Here is a 22686-nt window from a genome sequence, read left to right on the forward strand (position 1 = left end):
TTAAATCCTTATAAATGATCCTTATCACTTATTATCAGATTCTTTCTTTTTTCCCAATCAAATAGTTTTTACTGTTCTATATTTTCTGATTAATCCCAAATTAATCAAAACATAAATTAATTTTTTTTTCTTAATTAGCCGCCACAGAATATTATCCAAATTTATAAAACCCAGATTCAAAAAACAAATTTACCTAATAACCCAAAAGTTAAAAAATTAAAAAAAAAAAACCCAAAAAAAATTTTTTTCACCAAAATTCCAGGGATTGTGTGTTTTGTTTTTGTGTTCCCTTTCTTCCTTCCTCTCCCTCACACTCTCTAACCCTTCTTTCTCTTTCACTCACATTAGCGAAAACAAAAACAAAAACAAACCCAAAAAAAAGAAAAAGAAAAAAAAAGACAACAACAAAAACAAAAACAAAAACCTCAGACACAGAAACAGAAACAGAAACATTAGATAGAACAACATTAATTCATAAAAAAAAAAACCCCCAAGTGAGTTATGGTTTGGAGTTTGGACCTTTGGTCCTCTTCTTCCATCATGTTGTTTTTCAATGCAAACAAATCCATATGATCCTCTACATGTAATCCCACCATAACTCTCCTAAACCCTACTTCTCGATCTCTCTCTCTCTCTCACACCCACGATTTTTTTACCATGTCCTCCTCGTCTCCGATCCCCAACAACCACCGATCCTCTTCGCCGGAACCCAACCCCAATTCCCAAAACGACACCGCCCCGACCCCACCTGTCCCCGTCAACCGTAGCAACCGCCCCTCCCGCGCGTGCACTATCCGGGCCGCCGCGAGGCTCTACGCGGCCTCTGCTCCGGCGAGCAAGCCGAAGAAGAAGGACCAGCAATTGCAGCAGCAGCAGCAGCAATTGGAGGAGTCGCCGCAGAAGGAGCAATGCAGCAAGATCGTCACGCAGCTAGTGGAGCAGCCCCCGCCGGCTCAATTGCCCCGGTGGACTCTCCGGTCCATGTGGGAGCTGGCTTCTATACTCAATTTCTTGCATGTACTGTGTTTGATCTCTTCTTTTTCTAAAAGTTTTCAGCTTTAGGGTTTATGTCTATTTTTGGGTTTGCTGTTTTTTATTTATTTTTATTGTTCTTATTGTTGTTTTTGTGTGTTGAAGGTGTTTAGGCCGCTTTTGAATATCTCGATTGAGTTCTCGGCTGAGGAGTTCGAGACGGCTTTGATTACTCCCAATGATACTTTGAGTGACATACATATTCCTTTATTGAAGGTTTGTTTGAAGCTTATTAAAATGTTCACTTTGTTTTTGTGTTGTTGAGCTAGTTTTATGCGATTCAAATTGAGTGCTAAACTGTAAGAGGGTAAGTTTCAAAATGGGTTATTTTAGTTTCTTTTCGTTTGCTTTTGTTGAGTTTGGAAGTGTTTCTTGAAAGAAATAAGAATGGCTTGGTAGAATGTAGGAGTTCTTGTATACTTTGATTCTTAGTAACGAACTTCGTTTGTGCAGTAGTTTCTTGAATTGTAGGATAAAGAAATGCCGGAATCCTCTGGTCCGATAGGTGCTATTGTTATATTATTCTTACAGTTCTTTGTGGTTTTGTAGACTTTTTTAAGTTCTGGTTAGAATGCCATAAGACTAAGAAATCAAACTCAACAGCTTAAGCAGTGGGTTTTTGGACTTCCAAACTCGAGCACCCGTCTTAGTAATGTTTGTCTAAGCTTAGAAGAAGTGAAGAAAGGAGTTTGGAGGTGTTTTTATTAGGCCTCATGTGGTAGGGATTGAAGCTTTGTTGAGCTGACTAGAATATCTGGAAGACAAAGATTTAGTATTTTTAAAAGAAATATATTGATAACAGTTTGCTTCAAAACTTCATTTGAGATTTTTGTTGGAAATGTAGGATTCCCACTAAGTGCAATGAACCTGCATGATTTAGCTGCTGGTTATAGCACTTCGGGTGGTTTGCACCTTTAGGTTTTGCAATGTATGTTTAATTTGTTATTTATGCCCACACCAGAATGGGGACTTTTCTGTGTTCACTTTTTGGCACAAAGCTGGGATAGTTTTTGTTGTAAAAGGAAAAGGCCCAAAAGAGCTCATCTTTCTTTCTTTCTTTTATAATGCACTTCCTCCTGTCTCTTGGTTTTCTGCTACTTCTAATTCATTACAAGCATGTTAAATTCCCATGTCATTTTTTGGAGATAAAGATTGCACTTTTTATCAGTAGAATCTCCCGAATAGGTGATCATTGGCCAAACAGTAGAGGAGACCAACATTCTTCAAGTCTGTGATCCACTGTCAATTCTTATTGCAAAGTCACATGTCACTGGTTTCGGAAGTATGGTACATTATTTGATGAAGAGAGATTATAGGATGGGAGCTTAAGTTTTAGCTACTTACATAATATGTTAGGGACAACACAATAGTCTATCTGATGTCCATTATAATATTCAAACGGTAAAAATAAGGTAGGCCATGGTAGAAGAGGTGGTAAAACTTGATTATACTCAATACAATAGGTTTGTTCATTGTTGCTCTTTTCTTAAGGGCAGTTATTATTTTAATTCGTTAACTTTTAATAGGATCACCTCAGAAATTTAAGCAACTATACATTTGGCTGCAAAGAGATCTGAGATCATTTTTTTTAAGTTGGATCTCCTAAAAACAGTCTAACATGTTTTTAATTTTTTTTTTTTTTTAATAAGAATTGATACCCTAATTTTGATTTCTCCATTCTATTACTCTCTAAAGCTAATGTATGATCTATCATGCATGCAAGAAGGCTTTTGTCATAAAAGTCATTTGACTGTGGAATCAACTGAGGTATATTGGCCTTCTTTGTATAATATGAATTTCATCCTTAGTTGTAAAATCTGAATAATGTAAATCGAATCTTGTTTACTTTGTGATATTACAGATTGATGGTCAATTACTTTGTTTACCCTGAGATATTGCTTTCACATTGCCTTGTCTCATAATCTTTGTAGACGTTAAACATTAAAGTTTCTCCTATTTGCTGCTCAAATTTGGATTTTATGTTATATTTGAAACTATTGCTGATTAAATTGTAAGATACATTCCTCTGGCAATTATGAGTTTATGATACAAGCATGACCCTGTTAATGCCTGTGCTGTTGGAAGATTTCTATTTATTTTGTAATATCCATTTGCTGTATCACTTCTAATTCATCTCTTCTATAGGCAATCCCTCCTGTTACGCGAATGGCACTTACACGTGATACCTGGGTCACTGTTTTATGTAGAAAATTGAGAGACTGGTGGCATTGGGTAACTAGATCATTGTACTCATTTAACTGATTATGGACATTATTGATTGGATCTCTTTTTGGTAGTGGAAAATTAACATGAGCTTGGTACCTGATTGTAGGTTGCAGATGGAGATCTACCCATTGTTGCTTCTCATGGGTTAGTACCGTGTATCTATGGATTTCTCTCATATATGAATCTATGTATATAACTAATGTATCAAATCATGCTAATTTGATAGGTTGGAAGTTGATCTATACAAGACACTTGATCCTGGGGTTCGCGTGGTCATCTTGAAAGCACTCTGTGACATTCGTGTTGAGGTAGTATCATCATTAGCTCTTGATAGTATGTACCACTTGGCTTGATTTTTTTTTTTCATCACTTAGCCCCAAAATTTTACTAGAAAGTGTGAGGGTTATCCGGTTATGCTGAGTCCAAGTCATTCATGCATTATTATTAGCCTGATTCATAATTTGTTATTTTAATGTATATGGAAAATTCTGCTTGGTTCAACAAAACCTTGAATCTTGATTTCTTGAGTTTAGCACATGAATCTTTCATGCAGTACACTCAATACAGGTCCTTGTCCCATGGCATTGCAGCTATAGAAGTTGTTGAGGAACAATGCAAGATCATAATAGTTCAGTGCTCTTTGATCTAAACCTATTATGTTTGGAAACTGTTTAGTCACTTTTAGTTGTTCTAATTCTTGTTAGTGCTTACTCAAGATCTCCTTAATAATGTCCAACTCTTTAATTAATACTCTTTCTTTTCTGGAATCCACCACTTTTCCTACAACTCTTTTTTATTTTTAATTTTAAGTGATAAACTTTTCCTGCAACTCTGTACATGCTGTGGCTTTACCTAAGATCTCATCAAAGTTTTTCTTCTTCTAAAACCCTCCAGCAGTCACCTAAGCAAGAAAATAGCTTTCTACGTTTTGGTATAAAACCAATTGGTTTACCATCCTGTCATGCATTTAATGTTTTTTGTTTTATTTTTTGGGATAATAATTTTACTTTTTCGTACTCTGTTTCTTTGGGCTCGTGTTTGGGGGTGTACGAACTGTACTGCTGTAGCTGATTTTTTAGTTTCTATTTCCTTTAGCTCTTGATCTTCTTGTATATGTTTCAGTGTTCAAAGTGTTCACCATCGTGAACATGACTTTCAATTTTTTTTTTTTCAATAAAAGTCATATTACCTATCAAAAAAAAAAGAAAAAAGGGATAATAATTCCCTTTCATGGCTAGGTAGTGCTGTTTTAAGAGCTTTTCCTGCAACATTATCTAAATACGTATTAACTGTGCATCCATTTGTGTTTCTAAAAGATACTGTCTCAGAACCATAGATTTAGAGCTTGAAATTTGATATTTTAGTACTTTGACCGTTTTATCTATGCTTCTTTAGTACTGTTGGTATAAATATTGAATTTGAGTGACCTTTTGCAGCAAGAAGATATCCGGAACTATATTGACAACTCGCTTAAACATGGTGTTCAACTTTCTGCATTTCGTAAAGAACGTTCTGGGGGTGATTCACAAGGAATTTCTTACTGGTAATGTAGTTATTGTTCTCATAGACCATATCCATCAAGTTCTATTAGCTTGTATGTCTTTGCTTGTCCTTGTCAGTGTTTATAACACTTACCAACCCGTGAGTTGAGTATGGGTTGAGTTGCCAACATGTGGTTTAAAGAGTTGTACTTGTTAACCACTGCCAGTCCTACCGTTTAAAAAAATATGTGTAGGCTAAACACAACTTTGTTTAGGAAAAATTGGAAAAAGTTTAATTTTTAGAAGTAAGCCCCTGTTTCTTCTTAGTCTTCTTTCAAAGCTCATTATAACACTCCTTCGCTGCTCTTTCAGCTTCTGGTTCTTTTCTTTCTTTCTCTTAATACATATATATATATATATATATATATATATATAAAAGCAATGAAAAATTTATTAAACTATCGAAAAAGTGTCACCCAAGTATACAAAAAGGATACACTAGCGACAAGTACAATCAAACGCGCAAATTACAAGCATCCATCAAAGCATGAACCGAAAATAGTGAATGACTTCCTATAACTGACAACCAATCCAATAGAGTTTTGAAGAAGAAAAGTTTTAGGTCTGGAATTTTCCTTTCAGAATCCTCAAAGCTCCGGTTATTTCTTCTGCCAAATGTGCGACATCAAACAATGACGTCCACCTCTCCAATTTACTTTGGGTTGAGACAACAAAATCCCTTTGCTGCAATATACTGTCCCAACATGAGGATGGGCTTAAGCATTTAGATTTGTTTCTGGGTTGTAATTGTTGGTACTGACTATGCTTTCTTTTGGGTTTGATGAGGTGGAAGTTGTGGGATTCCTAAATTTGGATGAGAATAAAATTCCTTCAGTTGGGATATTAGGGAGACTTTATTCTAAACCCAATCTCCTCCTTTATCTCACACCCCACTTAAGGAGTTTGGTGGCCATCTCTCACTTGTCCTTGACTAAGTTGCCATAACTATACAACTATAAAATACATTGATTGGCTCAAAGAACGAGGTGGTGTAATGGTCTTGGAACTATGGTGTTTGGGATGAATTGTGGGTGTAAATTTGGGCCACAGCTGAATGGAAATTTAATCAAAATGGTGGTGACGGGTGATGGATTTTGGTGGCATTGGGTGGAAAGAGCTCAGATAAACTCCTCTGTTGATATTGGGGATTTTTTGGAGGCATGTGACACCATACGATTGAGACTGACAGATGCTAATGGGTTTGACCTTATGTGGGTAAAGTGCAACTTTATAATCACAAGTTGGTATCAAATTGCATGGGAATGGAGTTTAATTGCTCATTATTTTCATACATTGCATAAAAGATACACTGAGAATCTTTTAGTTTGAGTGGAAGATTTATAATTCTTTGATGACAAGTTTTTGTGCATTGTTGTGTAGTAGGGGTTTAATCACTTCTTGGTGAATGTGGTCAGTGCAGGTATGAAGATGATCCTATAATTGGTCATCGATTGTATCGGGAGATAAGGAAAGTTGAGGTGAAGAAAGCGAAGACAAAGGGTTCCCAGGTTCTTCATAGTGCAACATACCTGTGGGAAACTGTGGCAACCAATTTTGATGAATTTCAAGATGTTTCTGTAAGTCTCATAATCTGTCTGTCCATGTGCATGCATTAAGATATTTATAAAATATTATATAGATCAAATTTTATTTTCAACTCTCTTTTTTCTCTTTTTATCCAACTTCCTTTTATTGATATATATATATATATTAAATAATTTGAATTTTTTTTTTGGAAGGGCGAGGGCACATGTTGTGATTGTTAGTACTTTGATTAATATGAAAAAAAGGGAAATCTCAATCAATAATATTTATCTTTAAACTATAATGTTTTGATTTTGAATATCTTTTTCCATCTGTGCATTATTAAATTTAAAGACAAATTGAGATAAATACTCATGGTCTGAGGATCTGTCTGGGTTCATAGAGGACATTTTATTGTGTGATATTCTTCAATGGCAGTTGTGAATTTTTAGATATACTATTTTCTACTTAAAAGAAATTTCAAGTGCGTGCGTGTGTGTATTATTTTTTTATCTTGATAAGTCAAAATGTTCTGTATGTCTCAAAAATATATCATTAGAGGGCTTGCATTGGCTTTTATCCACTAGGCTGGTACATTACCTCCCATTAAGGTGGATCTGCCATTTGATGCTTGATTCAAGAGAAAAAAAAATCTATGTTGGAACTTCCAATGGAAAGACGCTAAAAAAATTTTTATGGTGAATTAAATACATATTTACTGACAGAAAGGTTATTATGTTTAGAATGGAGTTTTAGCCTTTGGGCTAATGCTATCAGGAGCCTTAACTCATTTCTGTGCACTAAAAATAGTTTCACATTACTGATGTTTCCATGTGAGTGAGTTAACTGTCGTCCATTTCACCACTATATGTTTTTCCATTTATAGCAAACATGAAATTATTATAAATATTCTCTTTGGTGTGTTAACTGTTGAGAAGCTTTTGAAGTTGAAAAATACTTTTCAAACAAAATGTTTGTATGAAGTGTGGAGAACTGGACATGCATTTTGCTGTCACAGAGGTCTGTTGTGGGCCTTGTGGCCTCTTGGGGCTTTACTGGACTTTTTCTTACTGGGGAGAGGGAGGCCAGTGAAGGATTATCATCATTTATTCCAAGCAATAGTAACTGTCCTTCAAAGCTATAGATTTGTGTGTAAGATGTACATCAGATTACAGTAAGTGATTATGGCACCACAAAGTTTAAGCACTCATGACCAAGAGGATTCAACCATCTGTAAATTTGCGAAACATGAATGCCAAATACCCGGTTAATCATCTGACATCCTCTGTCTTTCTAAACAATCAGTTTCTGTAGGTGTCAAAAGCTATTGGTGGATATATAGTGCTTTAATGGTACAAATTCTTTGGTTTGTTTATTTTTCAATAAACCTTTACCATCTATGTATGGTGCTCTTTTCTTCAAATAAAATTTTTATGGTACAGTTAGGAAGCAGATCAGTATTAGTTTTTGAGAGGGGATTTTTGCGGCCAGTGTCAATACATTGGAATCAAGGCTTATATGAGTTGAGTTTTGTGTGATGGATGGAGTTGCTTCTTTTGGGTAGGAAACATTGGCATGGTTAGGAAAACTAGTTGGGCATTGAGAATACATGGGATCCATTTGTTAGGGGGGGGTTGGGGGGGGGGGGGGGGGTGTGTTTCCTCTCACTGGTAGATTTTGTGCTCATTGATCTATATATTTATCTAAGAGTCAAGCAAAATTTAAGCTTGTCAAATAAAATCTTTCACATTGTATATGTTCCATCACCTACAAGTGATGATTAATGATGATTCTTTTTTAATGGTACTTATCTGTTTTAATAGACAAATAACAAATTTTTTGCTGCATGCCAAATTAAACAAAAATATATTCCTGGTTTTTCTCTGCTGCTGCTCATTTAAACTTGTCCATCTATCTCAGGAAAAGCTTTTCTCAAGTAAAAATAGAACAGAGGCTTCACTAGGAAAAAAGTTGAAGATAGACATGCTTCCAGAGATTGAGAAGGATCATAAGGTACTCAAAGCTGTTGGTTTCTAGAACCTTCTTAACTTGATTGGTTGTCTTTCTTGATTCATATTCCTTGACTTTGTTATTCTTATAGTTATTTTGCTTTAATGATTCATGTTATTGTTTGCTGTTGCTCTAGCAAAAATTTATCTGAAATGCCGCAATTAATTGTTATTTGCAGAGGAAAGAGAGGTTGCTGAAAAAGCAACACAGACAAGCTCTTCTTCTTGATAATTATTTAAGTGTGGATGGGCTTGCTCCAGGGCGCTCCCTTCGTGACAGAAAACCTGTCACCTATACCTTTGGTAAGAGCAACCTGTTCATAATTTGTATAGTTTTAAACTTGTCCAATGACAACATAAATTTAAGAATGTAGACAGGGAAATTCATTGGTTTTAACCCAGGCATTCTCTTCTCAGTTGTTCTCTTAAAGAACATAGGTAGTGAACAGTTGGATGGATGCGATCAATGCATTGGGCAGATGGCACACCCTTGCCATGTTTTTTTATGGGGAATCTTCCTATGTTGGAGGTGTATTTGGATAAACTGTTGCTGTATCAAGATCATTTAAACAGACGAACATATATTTCTCTGTGCCTGATGATAATTTGCTACTAAATTCAATAAAACCTTAAATCCAACAAGTAGGGGTCATCTAATGTATATTTTTTTCAGTCAGCTATATCTTGAGCCATATCCTCTGGTATATATGTGTCTCGCCCTGTACTGCACCCATTATTGGAAACCTTACATTATGAGTTTCAGAAGGCAAGTGGCATGAATGGGCAGTAGAAGTGGAAAAGGGGGAGAGAGAGGGGCTGCCTGTGCCCTGAGTGGGTTTTTTTTGGGAGGGGGGGGGGGGGGGTGTGGGGGATTATTGACTTTCATGGGGAGGCATAATACAACCTTTTCTTTTTTTTAAATCAGTGCTATATCGGGTTATCTACTATTAGTTATCATAAAGAACTAATCCCTCATAGAAATTAGTTGTTGTTATTGGGGCTGCCAGGTGACCATGTCATGAGAGTGAAATGTTTATGGTGCTTGATGCTATTCTCTTGTGATGGATGTATAAAATCTGAATGTTTTTCATGGTTTTGCAGACGACTATGACCGGTCCATTAATGAGGCTATCAAGATAACCAAGTATGGAATTTATTCACCTAGAAATATGGTCTTATTGTTTGCTCTCTCTACCTCTGATTTGCATATCATCATACCAGTACAATGAACTCTTGACTTACATTCTTGTTCTTACTTTTGTGTCAGGCGAAAACAGCCATCCCCTGAACCTCTACATAGAAGAGAATTTGGGAAACCTGAAGCTTCTGCAAATGGTAAATGGAGTGGTCCTTCACATGCGCAACATGACAATTTCAGTGCACCATCTCCCACGTCACCTGATTTTGATGATGGTCAGGAAGATAATAAAACAGACCTGGATCGAAGGTGTGTTAATTATTTATTTATTTATTTTTCCCTTTTGCTTTTCTGAATCTATTTCCATGTGTTAAACTCATCCATGTATTGATTGTATTCACATGTAGCAATCGGCGGAGACAGAGACCTCAACGGTATTCGGCAAAAGATTTTGTTGAAGCAGTTTCAGATAATGATGCTGACTACGATAGCGATGATGATATAGTTGGGGAAGCTGTTTATGATGAGGAATATCTGAAGAAACGGAAAGAGAGGAGGAAGTTTTCAAGTAGCTCTGAAGGAGATGAGGAGTATCATTGGGATGACGAAAATGCTGAAGAAGAGGAAGAGGAAGAAGAAGAAGATGATGATTCCTTAAGTGCCAGTGAGGATGATAGTGATGAGCCTCGGAAACTTAGAAAATTGCCAGGCCGTACTAGGAGGGAAACAAAACTAAGGTCAGTTGATGAGCTCCAGTCAGGTCTAAGACGCAGTAAGAGGGCCACCAGAAATCGTATTAATTACCGACAGTATGAGTTGTCAGAATCCGAACCAGAGTCTATGAAACCTGAGAAGTCAATTGCATCAGATGCACACTCAGATGCAAGTGAGAATGGTGAGTATTCAATCGAAAGTCAGAATTCTGATGGCAACGATAATGACCAGGAAATGAAAGTTGATCAGCCTGTTGAAGATTACACTGAGACGGTGGAGAAAGAGCAACAACAGCCACCAGAGAAACCAAATAGTCCAGGTCAAGATGAAATTGAGGGTGTACGGAAAAGACGTTTTCTTGACCTAAATGAGCTTGCTCCTGGTTCTGGTTTCGATGATGGCCTGAACACGGTAATGAAAGATGAAGATACAGATGACTTCTAAGGCTTCCCTATGCTGGACAGCAAGGGGGTATGTTTTCTCCCAGGGAAGCTGTGTACGATAGTTAAGTTTATAAATTTTGTGATAAGCCGACGGAGGAAGTTTACAGTCAGAGTTCTTCCATGGTGTATTTAAGCAGCTACTTTGGTGCATGATTTGCTACGGGGAGCAATGTGATGCTGAGAGTTATGTAGATTAGGTAGTCATTTTTTAGTATTTCTACATTCAAAGAAACCTACGACAGATGAATCGGAATTTGCTGGGAGTTCATTAGTTCATCCAATCAATGTACAATAACCATTAACTAATATTGTAACTGAAAAATTTGGGCTATTAGATGTTCGAGCCTTGTAGTTTTATCTCTCATGTTCATGACAATGATCTGCCTGTGAGCATTTGGGTTGGTTGGGTCTGTTGATAAAGCAATCAGGTTAGAAACTGTTGTGTTTATTGTAATGGAACCATCCTCCCTCAAAAGATAACTAATTTGTATCTTTATTTCACTTGCGCTCTCATTTTGTCCTTGAATTTTAGAACCTCTGAATTGTTTTGCTTTGTTCTCATGTTTGATGACCTCCCCCCCTCCCGCTTTTCATTCTTTGAACATGTTTGATGAATTCCTTAATGGGTTAATGATGCCAATATAAAAAAGTGCTTATGTTACTGCTTTTGCTCTTATACATTGATAGAACAGGATTCTGCATGAAGTATTTGCACACAGAGATATTTGTAATTTCTACAAGTGAACAACATGTCACTATGACCCTTGCCTGAAGAAATTTATAGTAGTTATTTCAAAAAACATGGTTGCATCGCTAACTCACAATACATTTTCAGTTTCTTTGTCAACTTGAGACTGAAAAGCATCTTCCTTGGTTGGGCCATTCTCTTTTATTCCAGCTTTCTTCCTTGCTGCATTTTCCTTCTTTGCTGCCTCTTCCTTTGCGGCCTCTTCCTTCTTTGCTGCCTCTTCCTTTGCGGCCTCTTCCTTCTCTGCTGCCTCCTCCTTTGCTTCTTTCTCTTTCTTTGCTGCCTCTTCCTTTGCTTCCTTTTCTTTCTTTGCTGCCTTTTCCTTCTTTGCTGCTTCTTCCTTTGCTGCCTCTTCCTTCGCTTCCTCAAGAGCTTGTATTAGGCTTGATAGACATTTCTCTGCATCATCCAGTGAGGACTTGGGCATAAGGTTCTCGGCAACATCAGCAGGCGTGATCTTGGTCTCTCCTATTAACGTCTGAATTGTATCAAACATGGGATGCATTTCAAGACTCAAGTAGTTCTTTGCAAGCACCTTGAATGCCTCAAAAGTACAGTAAGACAGCTCAATATGCTTGTCCATTCTACCCCTTCTTATGAGTGCAGGATCCAGCTTCTCCACATAATTAGTAGTAAAAACAATCAACCTCTCTCCCCCACAAGCAGACCACAGCCCATCAATGAAATTCAAAAGCCCTGAAAGAGTGACTTTGCTACCATTCTCTTCCTTTGCTTCCTTCTTAGCAATTTCTTTACTCACCTTGTCATTCTCATCGTCTGAAGATTTCTCTGATTTCTTCTTCCTCTGACCTGTAAGATCAAGTGAACAATCAATATCCTCTATCACAATAATAGACTTACTAGTTGTCTCAATCAAAAGCTTCCTCAACTCTGTGTTGTCCTTCACTGCTGTGAGCTCAAGATCATAGATATCATAGTTCAACAAATTTGCCATTGCTGCAATCATTGTAGACTTTCCAGTTCCTGGTGGGCCATATAGTAAATAGCCCCTCTTCCAAGCCTTCCCAATCTTTGCATAGTAGTCCTTACTCTTGCTAAAAGTTCTCAAATCTTCTATAATCTCCTCCTTCTTCTCTGGGTCCATAGCCAAAGTTTCAAAGCTTGCTGGGTGCTCAAACACAATATGACTCCACATAGTTTGCTTGTAACTTGGCCACTTGTAACCAGGACTGTTAGTATACAGCTTCCTTTGCCTATTCCTCACCCTAATCTCCTTCCCTTCACTCACAACATGCTCCAAGTATTTCTCAGTGATAATATCACGGTGCTTCTTATGAAATGTGAGCTTGTAGAACCTCTTCTCTTGTTCAGGATAATATGAATTCTGCCTTGCTGCTGACACTGACTTGCTTAACAGCCACCAAACTTTAACACCACGAAAATCATCAGTAACCCTCTCATACTCATCCATGCTCAGCACCAATTTTCTACTATCTCTACCCATCTCAGCTTTGAGCTTTTTAGCACTCTTGGAAGAGTTAGCACTAAGATATGCCTCAACAGCTGAATAGGCGTCACTACGCTTAAGCCTATCTCCTGCAAACTCATGGAAAGAAATCCTTATGTAAGGATAGAAGTAACCTGTGATTTTTTGTGTATATTTTTCAAAGAAACGACGAAGCTCATATGGACAGTATTGGCGAATGATTGCCCATACAAACATAAAACTAGCTAAGGTAGAACCCATAGTTGTAAACATCTCAGTCATGGTTGCTGGAAACATTATGGGACTTTTCATGTTCAGTCTTTGGGTAATGAGCTTTTCATTTAGGCTAATGGAATTTGGAGGACCATATTTTTCTTGGGCTCAGTGTTTCACTCATATAAAGTAGGTGTGAACACAGGTAGGGTAGGACTGAGGAAGGACTAGGCTTAAAAGCTTAATGACACCTTTTTGTAGTATTAAAAAGAAGGTTTAGGACATTAATTGAGATTTGATCATATAATGGCATGCCAACATTTTGACAATTATTGTTTAATTTATACATTAACTTTTTCATCTTATTTACGTGGTTCAATATCATTCAAGTATTCACGTTTTTTGGTTCTGGGTTTCATCCTTATGAGGTTGGGTCACATGCTTCACACCGTCCAAATTCTGTTTCCAAAAGCACTCAGCCAGACATTGCAAAATAGGAAGAAAAAAAAAATTGTAGTCTTTCACATTTTTGCTAAAATAAACTACCACACGGTCAGTTCATTTATAACATTGTACATATACATTATTATTACAGTAATTATGTAAATATAAACAGTAACTTTCTATTTCAATACTCTCTTTCGTTTGTCTTGACTCTCATTAATGTTTATGTATGTTGGTAAGTGAAATAAAAAATAAAAAATTATTATTTCAAGAAAATAGAGTGTATAATAAATAATCTAATGTGGGAGTTTTTGTAAAGTGTTTATGTAAAATAGAAAAATTAGGTTATTATATTAAAATAGACGAAAATTTTTAGACGGACTTATGTAAATGCTCTAATTCTTTGTAAATGATGGGTAATACTCTCTAATAGGAAAATGATAGGGTAGTAAAAAACTGTAATAGCTTTCAACAATGTAATTCTATGAGAACTTTTTTTTCATAGGTAAATATGAAAAAAAATGCTATATGAGATAATTTAACAAATCTCTCTCACAGCATGTGTGAATCATACTTACTATAAAATGATAATCTCATAAGACCGTATCATTTAATATCCTCTTGATAAATAGAGGTTGATTGGTGACATAAGGTCTGAATCTCACATATCAAACACAGTAAAAAACACCAATACCAATGAATTTATAGTTTGCGCCCTAATTCTATTAAGAACCTCAACAGAGAAGAATGCATTACTATGCTGTATACTACATACATTAACTTTATAATTAAAGCGTACAATATTTAAAATGGTCTTTTTGGAATATAATGCATTAACATTGTTGGTAGTAATCTAAATTTTCCTGATTCATTGAAAGCATGACAAATGGTGGAAAACAATTGTAAAAACGAAACTGATGTGGCAATCTTTGCGATAGGATTTTCAATCGAAAATAAAGCTCAAAAAAAAAAAAAAAAAAGGTGAACATATCATTTACCTATTTCTCATCTTTTTTCTTCACTACTTCCAACCATGACTTTTCTTTTACATTTTCATCTCTCCACTACTCTCAATTTTAATGTCACTCTTTATCTATCTCTTCTTCTTCTTTTTATTTTGACTCTTCTTATCCTCATTCTATTACTATAAATATGACATTTTCTATCCCATTCTATACATATTTTCTCACATGAAAAAGGTTATTACTCTCTTTCTCACTCATGTTTTATTTTTGTGTGAATTTTTATTTTTTGTATCTCTACTTTAGATTGATGTATTTATGTGTTCTTTAGAATTTTACTTTGCATTGCAATTTGGTTTTGGGTTTTTAAGTTATTATCTTTTTTTCTTTTCTATAATTGTTAAATGTTATTTTATTGCATATAAATATAGTTTATAAGAATATACTGTTATTCTATTACATATTATGGCTTGGATAATTTGATATTTGACTTATGACTATATTTTTTATTTGATGCTTCTTTTTCTCATTTTATTTTCTATTTCTCTCTCGAAAAAGGTGATTTCTCTCTCTCTCTCTCTCTCTCTCTCTCTCTCTATATATATATATATATATTCTTTTTTACAACTTTACTTTAGGTTGATGAATCATTGTATTTTTTATAATATACTATTTTGGGTTAATACGATTTGGTAGTGTGTTTGATTTTTTAAATTTTCCGTCACAAGTCTTCTCTCTCCCTCTTTTAGGTTTTGTTTGATTTTTTTTGACATAATACTTAGTTATTTTGGAAGTAAGATTTTGAATTTATATCAAAATACAATATTGACCATGTATTTGAATGTGTCTATCAACTATTAAAATAAAACCACCCAAGATGAATATGTATAGAAAATATTTTTATTTTTATTTTTTGTTGATTTATTATTTAGTTATAACATCAAAATTAAAGTAAATGAATATGTAAAGTTAAAATTGCCTAAGATGAATTTGTAAAGCCAATATATTTATATATTTAATATTTTCAAAAAATTAAAAGTAAAAAATAAATACTAAAAAGAATAATGATGTGGCCAATGATATGACGGATGAGAAGGCTCAACAGAAGCATAATAACAAAAATGCAATATGAAGATCCAGTTAAAGGAAATTAAATTTTAATAAATAAAAGTGTACGTAGTAAAAAAAAAAAAAAAAAATCAGATCATGTTCTCTTTATGATATACAGATTATTTTCTTTCATTTCAATAGGTGAAGTGTTCAATTTCAAACATAAAGTCTACTTTTTTCCTACATATTATTTTAAATATTAAATTTATAATATGGTATAGTCTCTTAGGAATGTTTAAGAAATATGCAGTTCCAATTTCATGTATCTATATTAATAAAAAAAAAAAAAAAACTCAATCAATAGTTCAAAACTACTTCTACGATAAGAAAAATTATAAATATAATAATCTATTTTTAAGAGAATGAAAATTTTGAATAATATATTTGAAACTCAAACAATTTAGTTGTACAAGAAAAACAAAATAGGAAAATATAACACACAATAACATAATTTATCAAAATATAGACCGCCTAAAAAATGAATAATATCAATCAAATAAATCCATATAATAAAATGATGATATATTTTTTGAGATAAATAAATGAAAAATGATTTTAGAAATTGTTTAAGTTTTTTGGGAGAACAAATTATTTTCCATAAAATTTAGAGAACAAATTCTATATATTATACCATAACTAAAATATAATTATCTAATCCCACGTATCGCGTGAATCTGCGACTAGTTTCAATAAAATTCGAAGCAAGTTTAGGAGTTATAAGCATTTTTAAGAGTATAAGCATTTTTTTACCAATTCAATGAGTGTTCTTCAAACGTGATGAGAAAACAACACATGGAGGAAGTAACCAACAATAATTGTTAAAGCTTCAAGTACAAATAAAAGGCTCGATTCTCAAAGAAAGGCACCACAAACAATTTAGAGAACTTATTGAGATTATTTCTAGGATCATTTGTAATCTAGTTCCTTAGGTGGTCTTCTTATTGTTCATAGGGCTTTGTAAAGAATTTATTCTTGTAACTTTGTAATTCAGTTTAATCACATTTACTTAAGTTTGATTCAAGTATTAGTTCTTAGTCTCATTTGATCTAAAATATGTTTCAGTTTGATGTTAGTGTGATAGTCTAGGCTTTGATTCATTTACTATGAACCTTTGAATTAGTTAGGCTTCTAATTAGTTTTCTTTGAATTAATTTGTTTGAGATACAATGGCATTGGAAAAATAACTTAGAACTAGATCTTAGCACTTAGTAGCTTCAAATTTCCATTACTTTTTTTTTTTTTTTCAATTGTTACTTTGAAGTACAATTGTGTGGTTACATATAAAGGCCCTTAAGCAAGGCATTTCTGAACCCCTTCACTAATCTACAAAGTTAGATTCCACTTCTAACCACAACTTCATTTTGAAGCATCACTTCGAATCACTTGTAATCAATATTAAAAGAGACTTGATTTAAGAAAAATCGACCTCTGCTCAAACAAATATATAATTAATAAACTAGTTTATTTGTCATGCATATGTATATCTCACGTACCGGTATTCAAAAAAAAAAAAAAATATATATATATATATATATATATATATATGTATCATATGTTTCTGGCATACCTTTGCATGTGTATGCCAACTTTTTTTTCTTTTCTTTTTGAAAAGAAGTGTCAAAATGTCCAAAATACGGCCGTAATCTATCCCCCCCAAATACAGTGAGATAGCACAAACTTGTAAGGATTTTTATTTATATTTTATACAGAGATACAACAATTCTTGAAAAAAATTAGATACTATATATCATTTTCTTATATATTATACTTCCTCTTTATATTTTCTATACTTTCAAAATATTAAGATGATCAAAGATTAACAATTATTTTATTTGTAAAATACTTGATCAAATGATAAATAGTATCTGTGGGGTCGTGGGCCCAGATCATACAATTGGGTTTTGGGCCAAGGGTCCTAGCCGAGGATAAGGGGCCGTCCGAGGATAGGTAAGTATAGTCAAGGAAACCCATGCTAGTAGATAAGGAAGACAATATTGAATATAATGGCCTAGGAGTTTGTGCCGATGATGAATTTGTCCTCGGCTAGTCAAGGCCGAGGTCCATAAAGGATGCCTGCCATCTAGAGGTGCGATCCATGAAATTCTAGAAATATGGATAAGCCTTGTAGGAACAAAAGACAGAGAAGAATCCCAAAATATCTTGGGAAAAGCTGCTGTCACCGCATTGAATGCACCCCAGCTAGCTCCTTGGTCGCATTAATGAGGAAGTGACCACTACACAGTATTATTGCAGCCTTACAACCACCCCAGAAGACTTCTAGAGGGGGCTGATGGGACAAGTATCGGGAGAAACCATCATCTATCCATGTGTAGGGTAGAGATGAAGGAAAATATGTAGTATAAATAAGAGTAGAGACCCTAGAGATGGGGGGGAGAGAAGGAGAAGAGAAAGCACTGTAGCAATCTCAAGAACTCCTGGAACCATTCTCATTCAATATTTACTAGAACAAAACTCCTCGGATTGGGCCAAGAACAAACTTTCTTTGGTAAACTCAGTTCATCTCTGTTTGATTGTCATGAACACCATATTAACTGTTATCCATGCACTAAAGCCTAGCTCTTTGACCCACTCTCTACAAATTTATTGTACTGGGCTCACTGGTCCAAGATCCCATACACCTTGGGCTTAGGTTGCATGACGTGTCCCTACAGTATCTAATTAATACAAAATTTGATATATATGTTAAGGTCAATAAAATGTGTAATTCAATTGTGCAACTTTGAAAATATCAAATCATTAAAAATAACCATATAAATTATTTTACATATATAATCAGTGCATATTTATAGATAATTAATATATGCATTTATTCCATTGGCACATTTCATTAACTTAAAATTCGACTTAAAAGGCTAAATGAATAGAATTTAAAAGAATGTGTCACATAGCAGAAACTTAAATTATTACATTTAAGGTTCATCTATAGGATAATAATTGAGTACTCTCAGAGTACCATAAATGCGTACTCCCTCTCACATAACTATGAGTCCCACTAATTAAATTTATGGTGGGATCAATAATTTATGTGAGAGGAGGGGATATGCATTTATGGTACTCTCGGAGTATTCAATAATTTTCCTTTATATATTGAGCAAGACTTAGGTACAATACTTAGGTGCTGTTTCTTAGGTTCCCTTTTTAAGATTCTGCCATGTGGATTTTTTCTCATGGGATTGAAATGTATGTTTTAGTTAAGTAACCACATAACTGAATCTTAAGAGGGGAACCAAAGGAACAACACTTAAAGTACTGTACCTAAATTTTGTCTATATATATATATATATATATATATATATAATTTTGTAATCGTTTCACAATTGAATTCGATGGATGTTACATCTGGGACAAATAGCTGAATCGTGTGGGTAAGAACTTCTACATTGGTCCTTTTATTAAGTACCACTCAAGCTGAATCACATCCTTTCTTTGTGCCTTTCAGCTACTATGTGGATTCATCCCAACCCAAAAATAAAATAAAATGCGATTATATGGGGGCATTATAAGGTGCACTTCTTCATCTATTCTTTTATAATTAACTGGCTGCCAATCCGTTCTATGCACTAGACAGTTGAGTTTTATATTTGACAAAAATTCAAACTTCGTCTTTTAAATTTAGGTGAATTTTTGTTTTACCCCCCCCACTTTTTTTTTTTTTTTTAATATTTTCAAATTTGTCTTAAAGTTTACTTGTCGTGTTGCTCCCCATTACGTTAAAAAATTACCATTAATTTCATACAAAATTAATGGTAGATTCTAATTAGCTAAACTAGTCAAATCTCTTATCGTCGAATAAGAAATCTAGGGTTCAAATTTTACTCATATTAATTGGTGTCTTAACATGATAATAAAGAGTAATCACCATAGAGTGAATGTTGTAGGTTTAAAATTATATTGTATTTATCAAAATTCCATACAAAATGATGTAGATTTATTTTTAAGTAATTTTTAATATTATTTATTATTTTAAAAGTAATTTTTATTACTAAACCGGGTTTTCTTTTATGCATTAACCAGACTCTCTCTCTCTCTCTCTCTCTCTCTCTCTCTCCACCAATGCGTGACAAGTTTGATGGCTTGAGGTATGTTGGTTGGTGGTCTTTGTCATTAGGCTTTATACCCTAGAACAATACCAATGTAATTGCCCATCTCTTTCTTTGCTAGTGACAAGCTTGACGACACAAATTGTCTCTATCAATGAGCCAAGATACTAATTGAATTTTTATATAGGTAGAATTCAAACTCTAGATCTCCTATTTGACAACAAGAGACTTTATTAATTATAACTGTAAGGACTCAATTTGTAACGACCCCAAAATGATATTGGGTTCGAAAGTTAAAGGCCCAAACAATATAATTTGTAGAGCGTGAGCTTGAAAGGCTAGGCCTTGGTCACCGAACGGTGGTTAGTCATGGTACTCATACAGAAATGAACCATGTTCGCTCGAGAAGTCTTTCTCCTCGGCATGGCCTGGGAGGCTCTGGTTCTTGGCCTTTTTTCCCAGCCCCTTTCTTTGGATGGCTTACTTCTCTTTTTATATTAGCCTTTACTCTCCCTCCAACGTCCACGTGTAGGTTCAGCTTTCCAGGGATGATACTTGTCCCATCAGCCCATACCCAAAGTGGTTGGGGGTGGTTGTAAAACCTGAAAAGCATTGCTCTGTCTGACGCAGAGTATTTAATGGCAGTAATGGCAACCTTTCCTTTGTCCTTTGTTGCCATATTGTCCAGGGGTTCTTTCTCCATCAATGTGAATGTGTTCGGTTTTTCCCAAAACTGTTCATATACCGTTCTTGCCCTTTCTTTTAGGAGTGCCTTGGGAATGCCGAGGACAGAATCATCATCGGCTATGTCTCAAGGCTATTTGGACTTTCATTGTATGTCCTCGGCTATATCCCTTCTCGGCTCGGGCCTTGGACCCTAATGTAAAGTGGACCAGGGTCACAAATTCTCTGGCCCCACAATAACTAAAACCCACAACTATTGAATTTTAAAACTTGACAAGTATTTTGGCATGGTAAAAAAATAAAGTACTCAACAAATAAAATAGATGAAGGGAACAAAAACTAATCACACAAATAAATCTGTAGACTACCTTCGGTTTCTTATAAAATTAAAGCATTTCAAGGTAAACAAAATAAATATTTACCAAATAATTGACAAAAATTTTAAGTGTTTCAAGTATGTTAGTAAACAAAATGAATATTTATGAAATAATTGACAAAACTTTTAAGTGTTTCAAGTGTGTTGATTGTTTATCTTATTAATCATTAATCTTGATATTTGTAAACGATGTATAAGCTTCTGATGATTGTACTCTTTATCATCATCATCAAACTAAAATACTAATCAATTTTTGGTGTATGTCAGAATTGAACTTCATATCTCTTATTCAACAAATGAAATAGACAAAGGGAACAAAAACTAATTAAACAAATAAATCTATAGACTACCTTTTGTTTCTTATAAAATAAAATTAAAGCATTTCAAGGTAAATAGAATAAATATTTACCAAATAATTGACAAAAGTAAATAGAATAAATATTTACCAAATAATTGACAAAAATTTTAAGTGTTTCAAGTATGTTAGTAAACAAAATGAATATTTACCAAATAATTGACAAAACTTTTAAGTGTTTCAAGTATGTTGATTGTTTATCTTATTAATCATTAATCCTAATATTTGTAAACTATGTATAAGTTTTTGATAATTGTACTATTTATCATTAGACCAAGATACCAATCGGTTTTTCGTGTATGCAAGAATTGAACCCCATATCTTTTATTCAACTATCAGAAACTTTATCGATTGAGGTAACTGAAATCCACATTGAGTATGTGAATTTTATGTAAGAGTGGGTTTTGTTTGGGGTTCTTATTGGATAAGTTAATGAAAGTATGGAGTTCAAAGTTTCTCATTCAAAAGTATCGGAGTTTAAAATGTTCCAATGATAAAATTATGAGTTCTTTTAATCCTAACTATTACAATTATCTAACATCTGAACGGATTATCAACTAGATTTATAATTTATAATTTAATAGGATAAACAATTTAAATAGAACTTATACGAGTGCCACCATAATTTTATGGATCAATATGAATGGAAGGACTACGTGGACAGTGGTCCAAATCATAGAAAGTGGTCATGCGCACGAGAGAGTGAGCACAAGCCAGGAAATGGGGCATAGTGAGTTTGGATTGGATTAAAGCTTTAAAGGCATAATGATAGGGTCAGAATTCTGGTGATGTTTATTGACAGAGAAGACAAAGTTTGGACGACTGTGGTTGTCCATTAATCTTTTTATTTTATGTTTGATCTTTTAGGCCTAGTCAATTTTCCATAGAATAGAGATTTGAAAATTGGTATTTTTTGAGATGGATAATTATAAAATAAAAAAGTTCATTATGCTGCTACTTGCAAGCTTATAATTGCACATAAGAAAAATTAAACTTAAACACAGTGCATGTCTATATATTTTGTGATTGATTGTAAGTGTTTTTTTTTTTTTTTTTTGAAACTGATTGATTGTAAGTTTGTAACAAAGGTGTCTGTATTCATGATACAGAAGAATTTTTCCTGGGAAAGCAAGATATTATTGTGACACCAAGAATCCATGAAGTCATTTCATGCCTCTTGCTAATAGGTAAAAAGCTTTTTCTTTTTTTTGAGAAAGCCAAATAGGCAAAAGTTAAAAAAGTTAGTCATGCCTTTTTAAAAAAAAAAAAAATTAGACACGTTAGTTTCATGACAATTTTTTTTTTTTTTTTTTTTTATGGGAGTCACATGACAATTTATTGCTTTGCTATTGAAGTATTTTAATAATTTGTTTGTGGAATCACAGCATTCATAGCAATAAGAGCTCTCCCTTATTCACATACATGTTAGGTTATTTGCTGTGGTTGCAAGTGGCAAACACCACCATACGTGTTGGTTTAGTTTATCAAATAGTTAGCACAAAGCTCACTAGTGCTAGTTGTCAACTGAGGTAGAAGACAATTAAAAAAACTGTTGAACCAAAAGAATAATGTTAGGGACACATCCAAATTAAATGTCATTTTGTAATTGGTGTATCTAAATTTTTTTTTTCTAGAAAGTACCTGTGGTGTTTGTGTATA

General features: G+C 34.1%; 2 protein-coding genes across 2 annotated transcripts; one reads left to right on the forward strand and one right to left on the reverse strand.

Moving 5' to 3' along the window:
* Positions 1-278: 278 nt before the first annotated feature.
* Positions 279-11128, forward strand: LOC126703429 (DDT domain-containing protein DDR4). Its single transcript, XM_050402388.1, has 12 exons — positions 279-1017; positions 1138-1248; positions 3178-3264; positions 3365-3402; positions 3485-3566; positions 4695-4801; positions 6220-6376; positions 8244-8336; positions 8512-8635; positions 9434-9476; positions 9600-9779; positions 9878-11128. The coding sequence occupies exons 1-12, from the start codon at positions 658-660 to the stop codon at positions 10626-10628; spliced, it is 2133 nt and encodes a 710-aa protein (XP_050258345.1). The 5' UTR covers positions 279-657; the 3' UTR covers positions 10629-11128.
* Positions 11129-11269: 141 nt separating this feature from the next.
* LOC126703430 (AAA-ATPase ASD, mitochondrial-like) lies at positions 11270-13288 on the reverse strand. Its single transcript, XM_050402389.1, has one exon. The coding sequence runs from the start codon at positions 13132-13134 to the stop codon at positions 11446-11448; it is 1689 nt and encodes a 562-aa protein (XP_050258346.1). The 5' UTR covers positions 13135-13288; the 3' UTR covers positions 11270-11445.
* Between the last annotated feature and the right edge of the window lie 9398 nt (positions 13289-22686).

The sequence above is a fragment of the Quercus robur genome, chromosome 10, assembly GCF_932294415.1.
Source record: "Quercus robur chromosome 10, dhQueRobu3.1, whole genome shotgun sequence".
NCBI lineage: Eukaryota > Viridiplantae > Streptophyta > Magnoliopsida > Fagales > Fagaceae > Quercus > Quercus robur.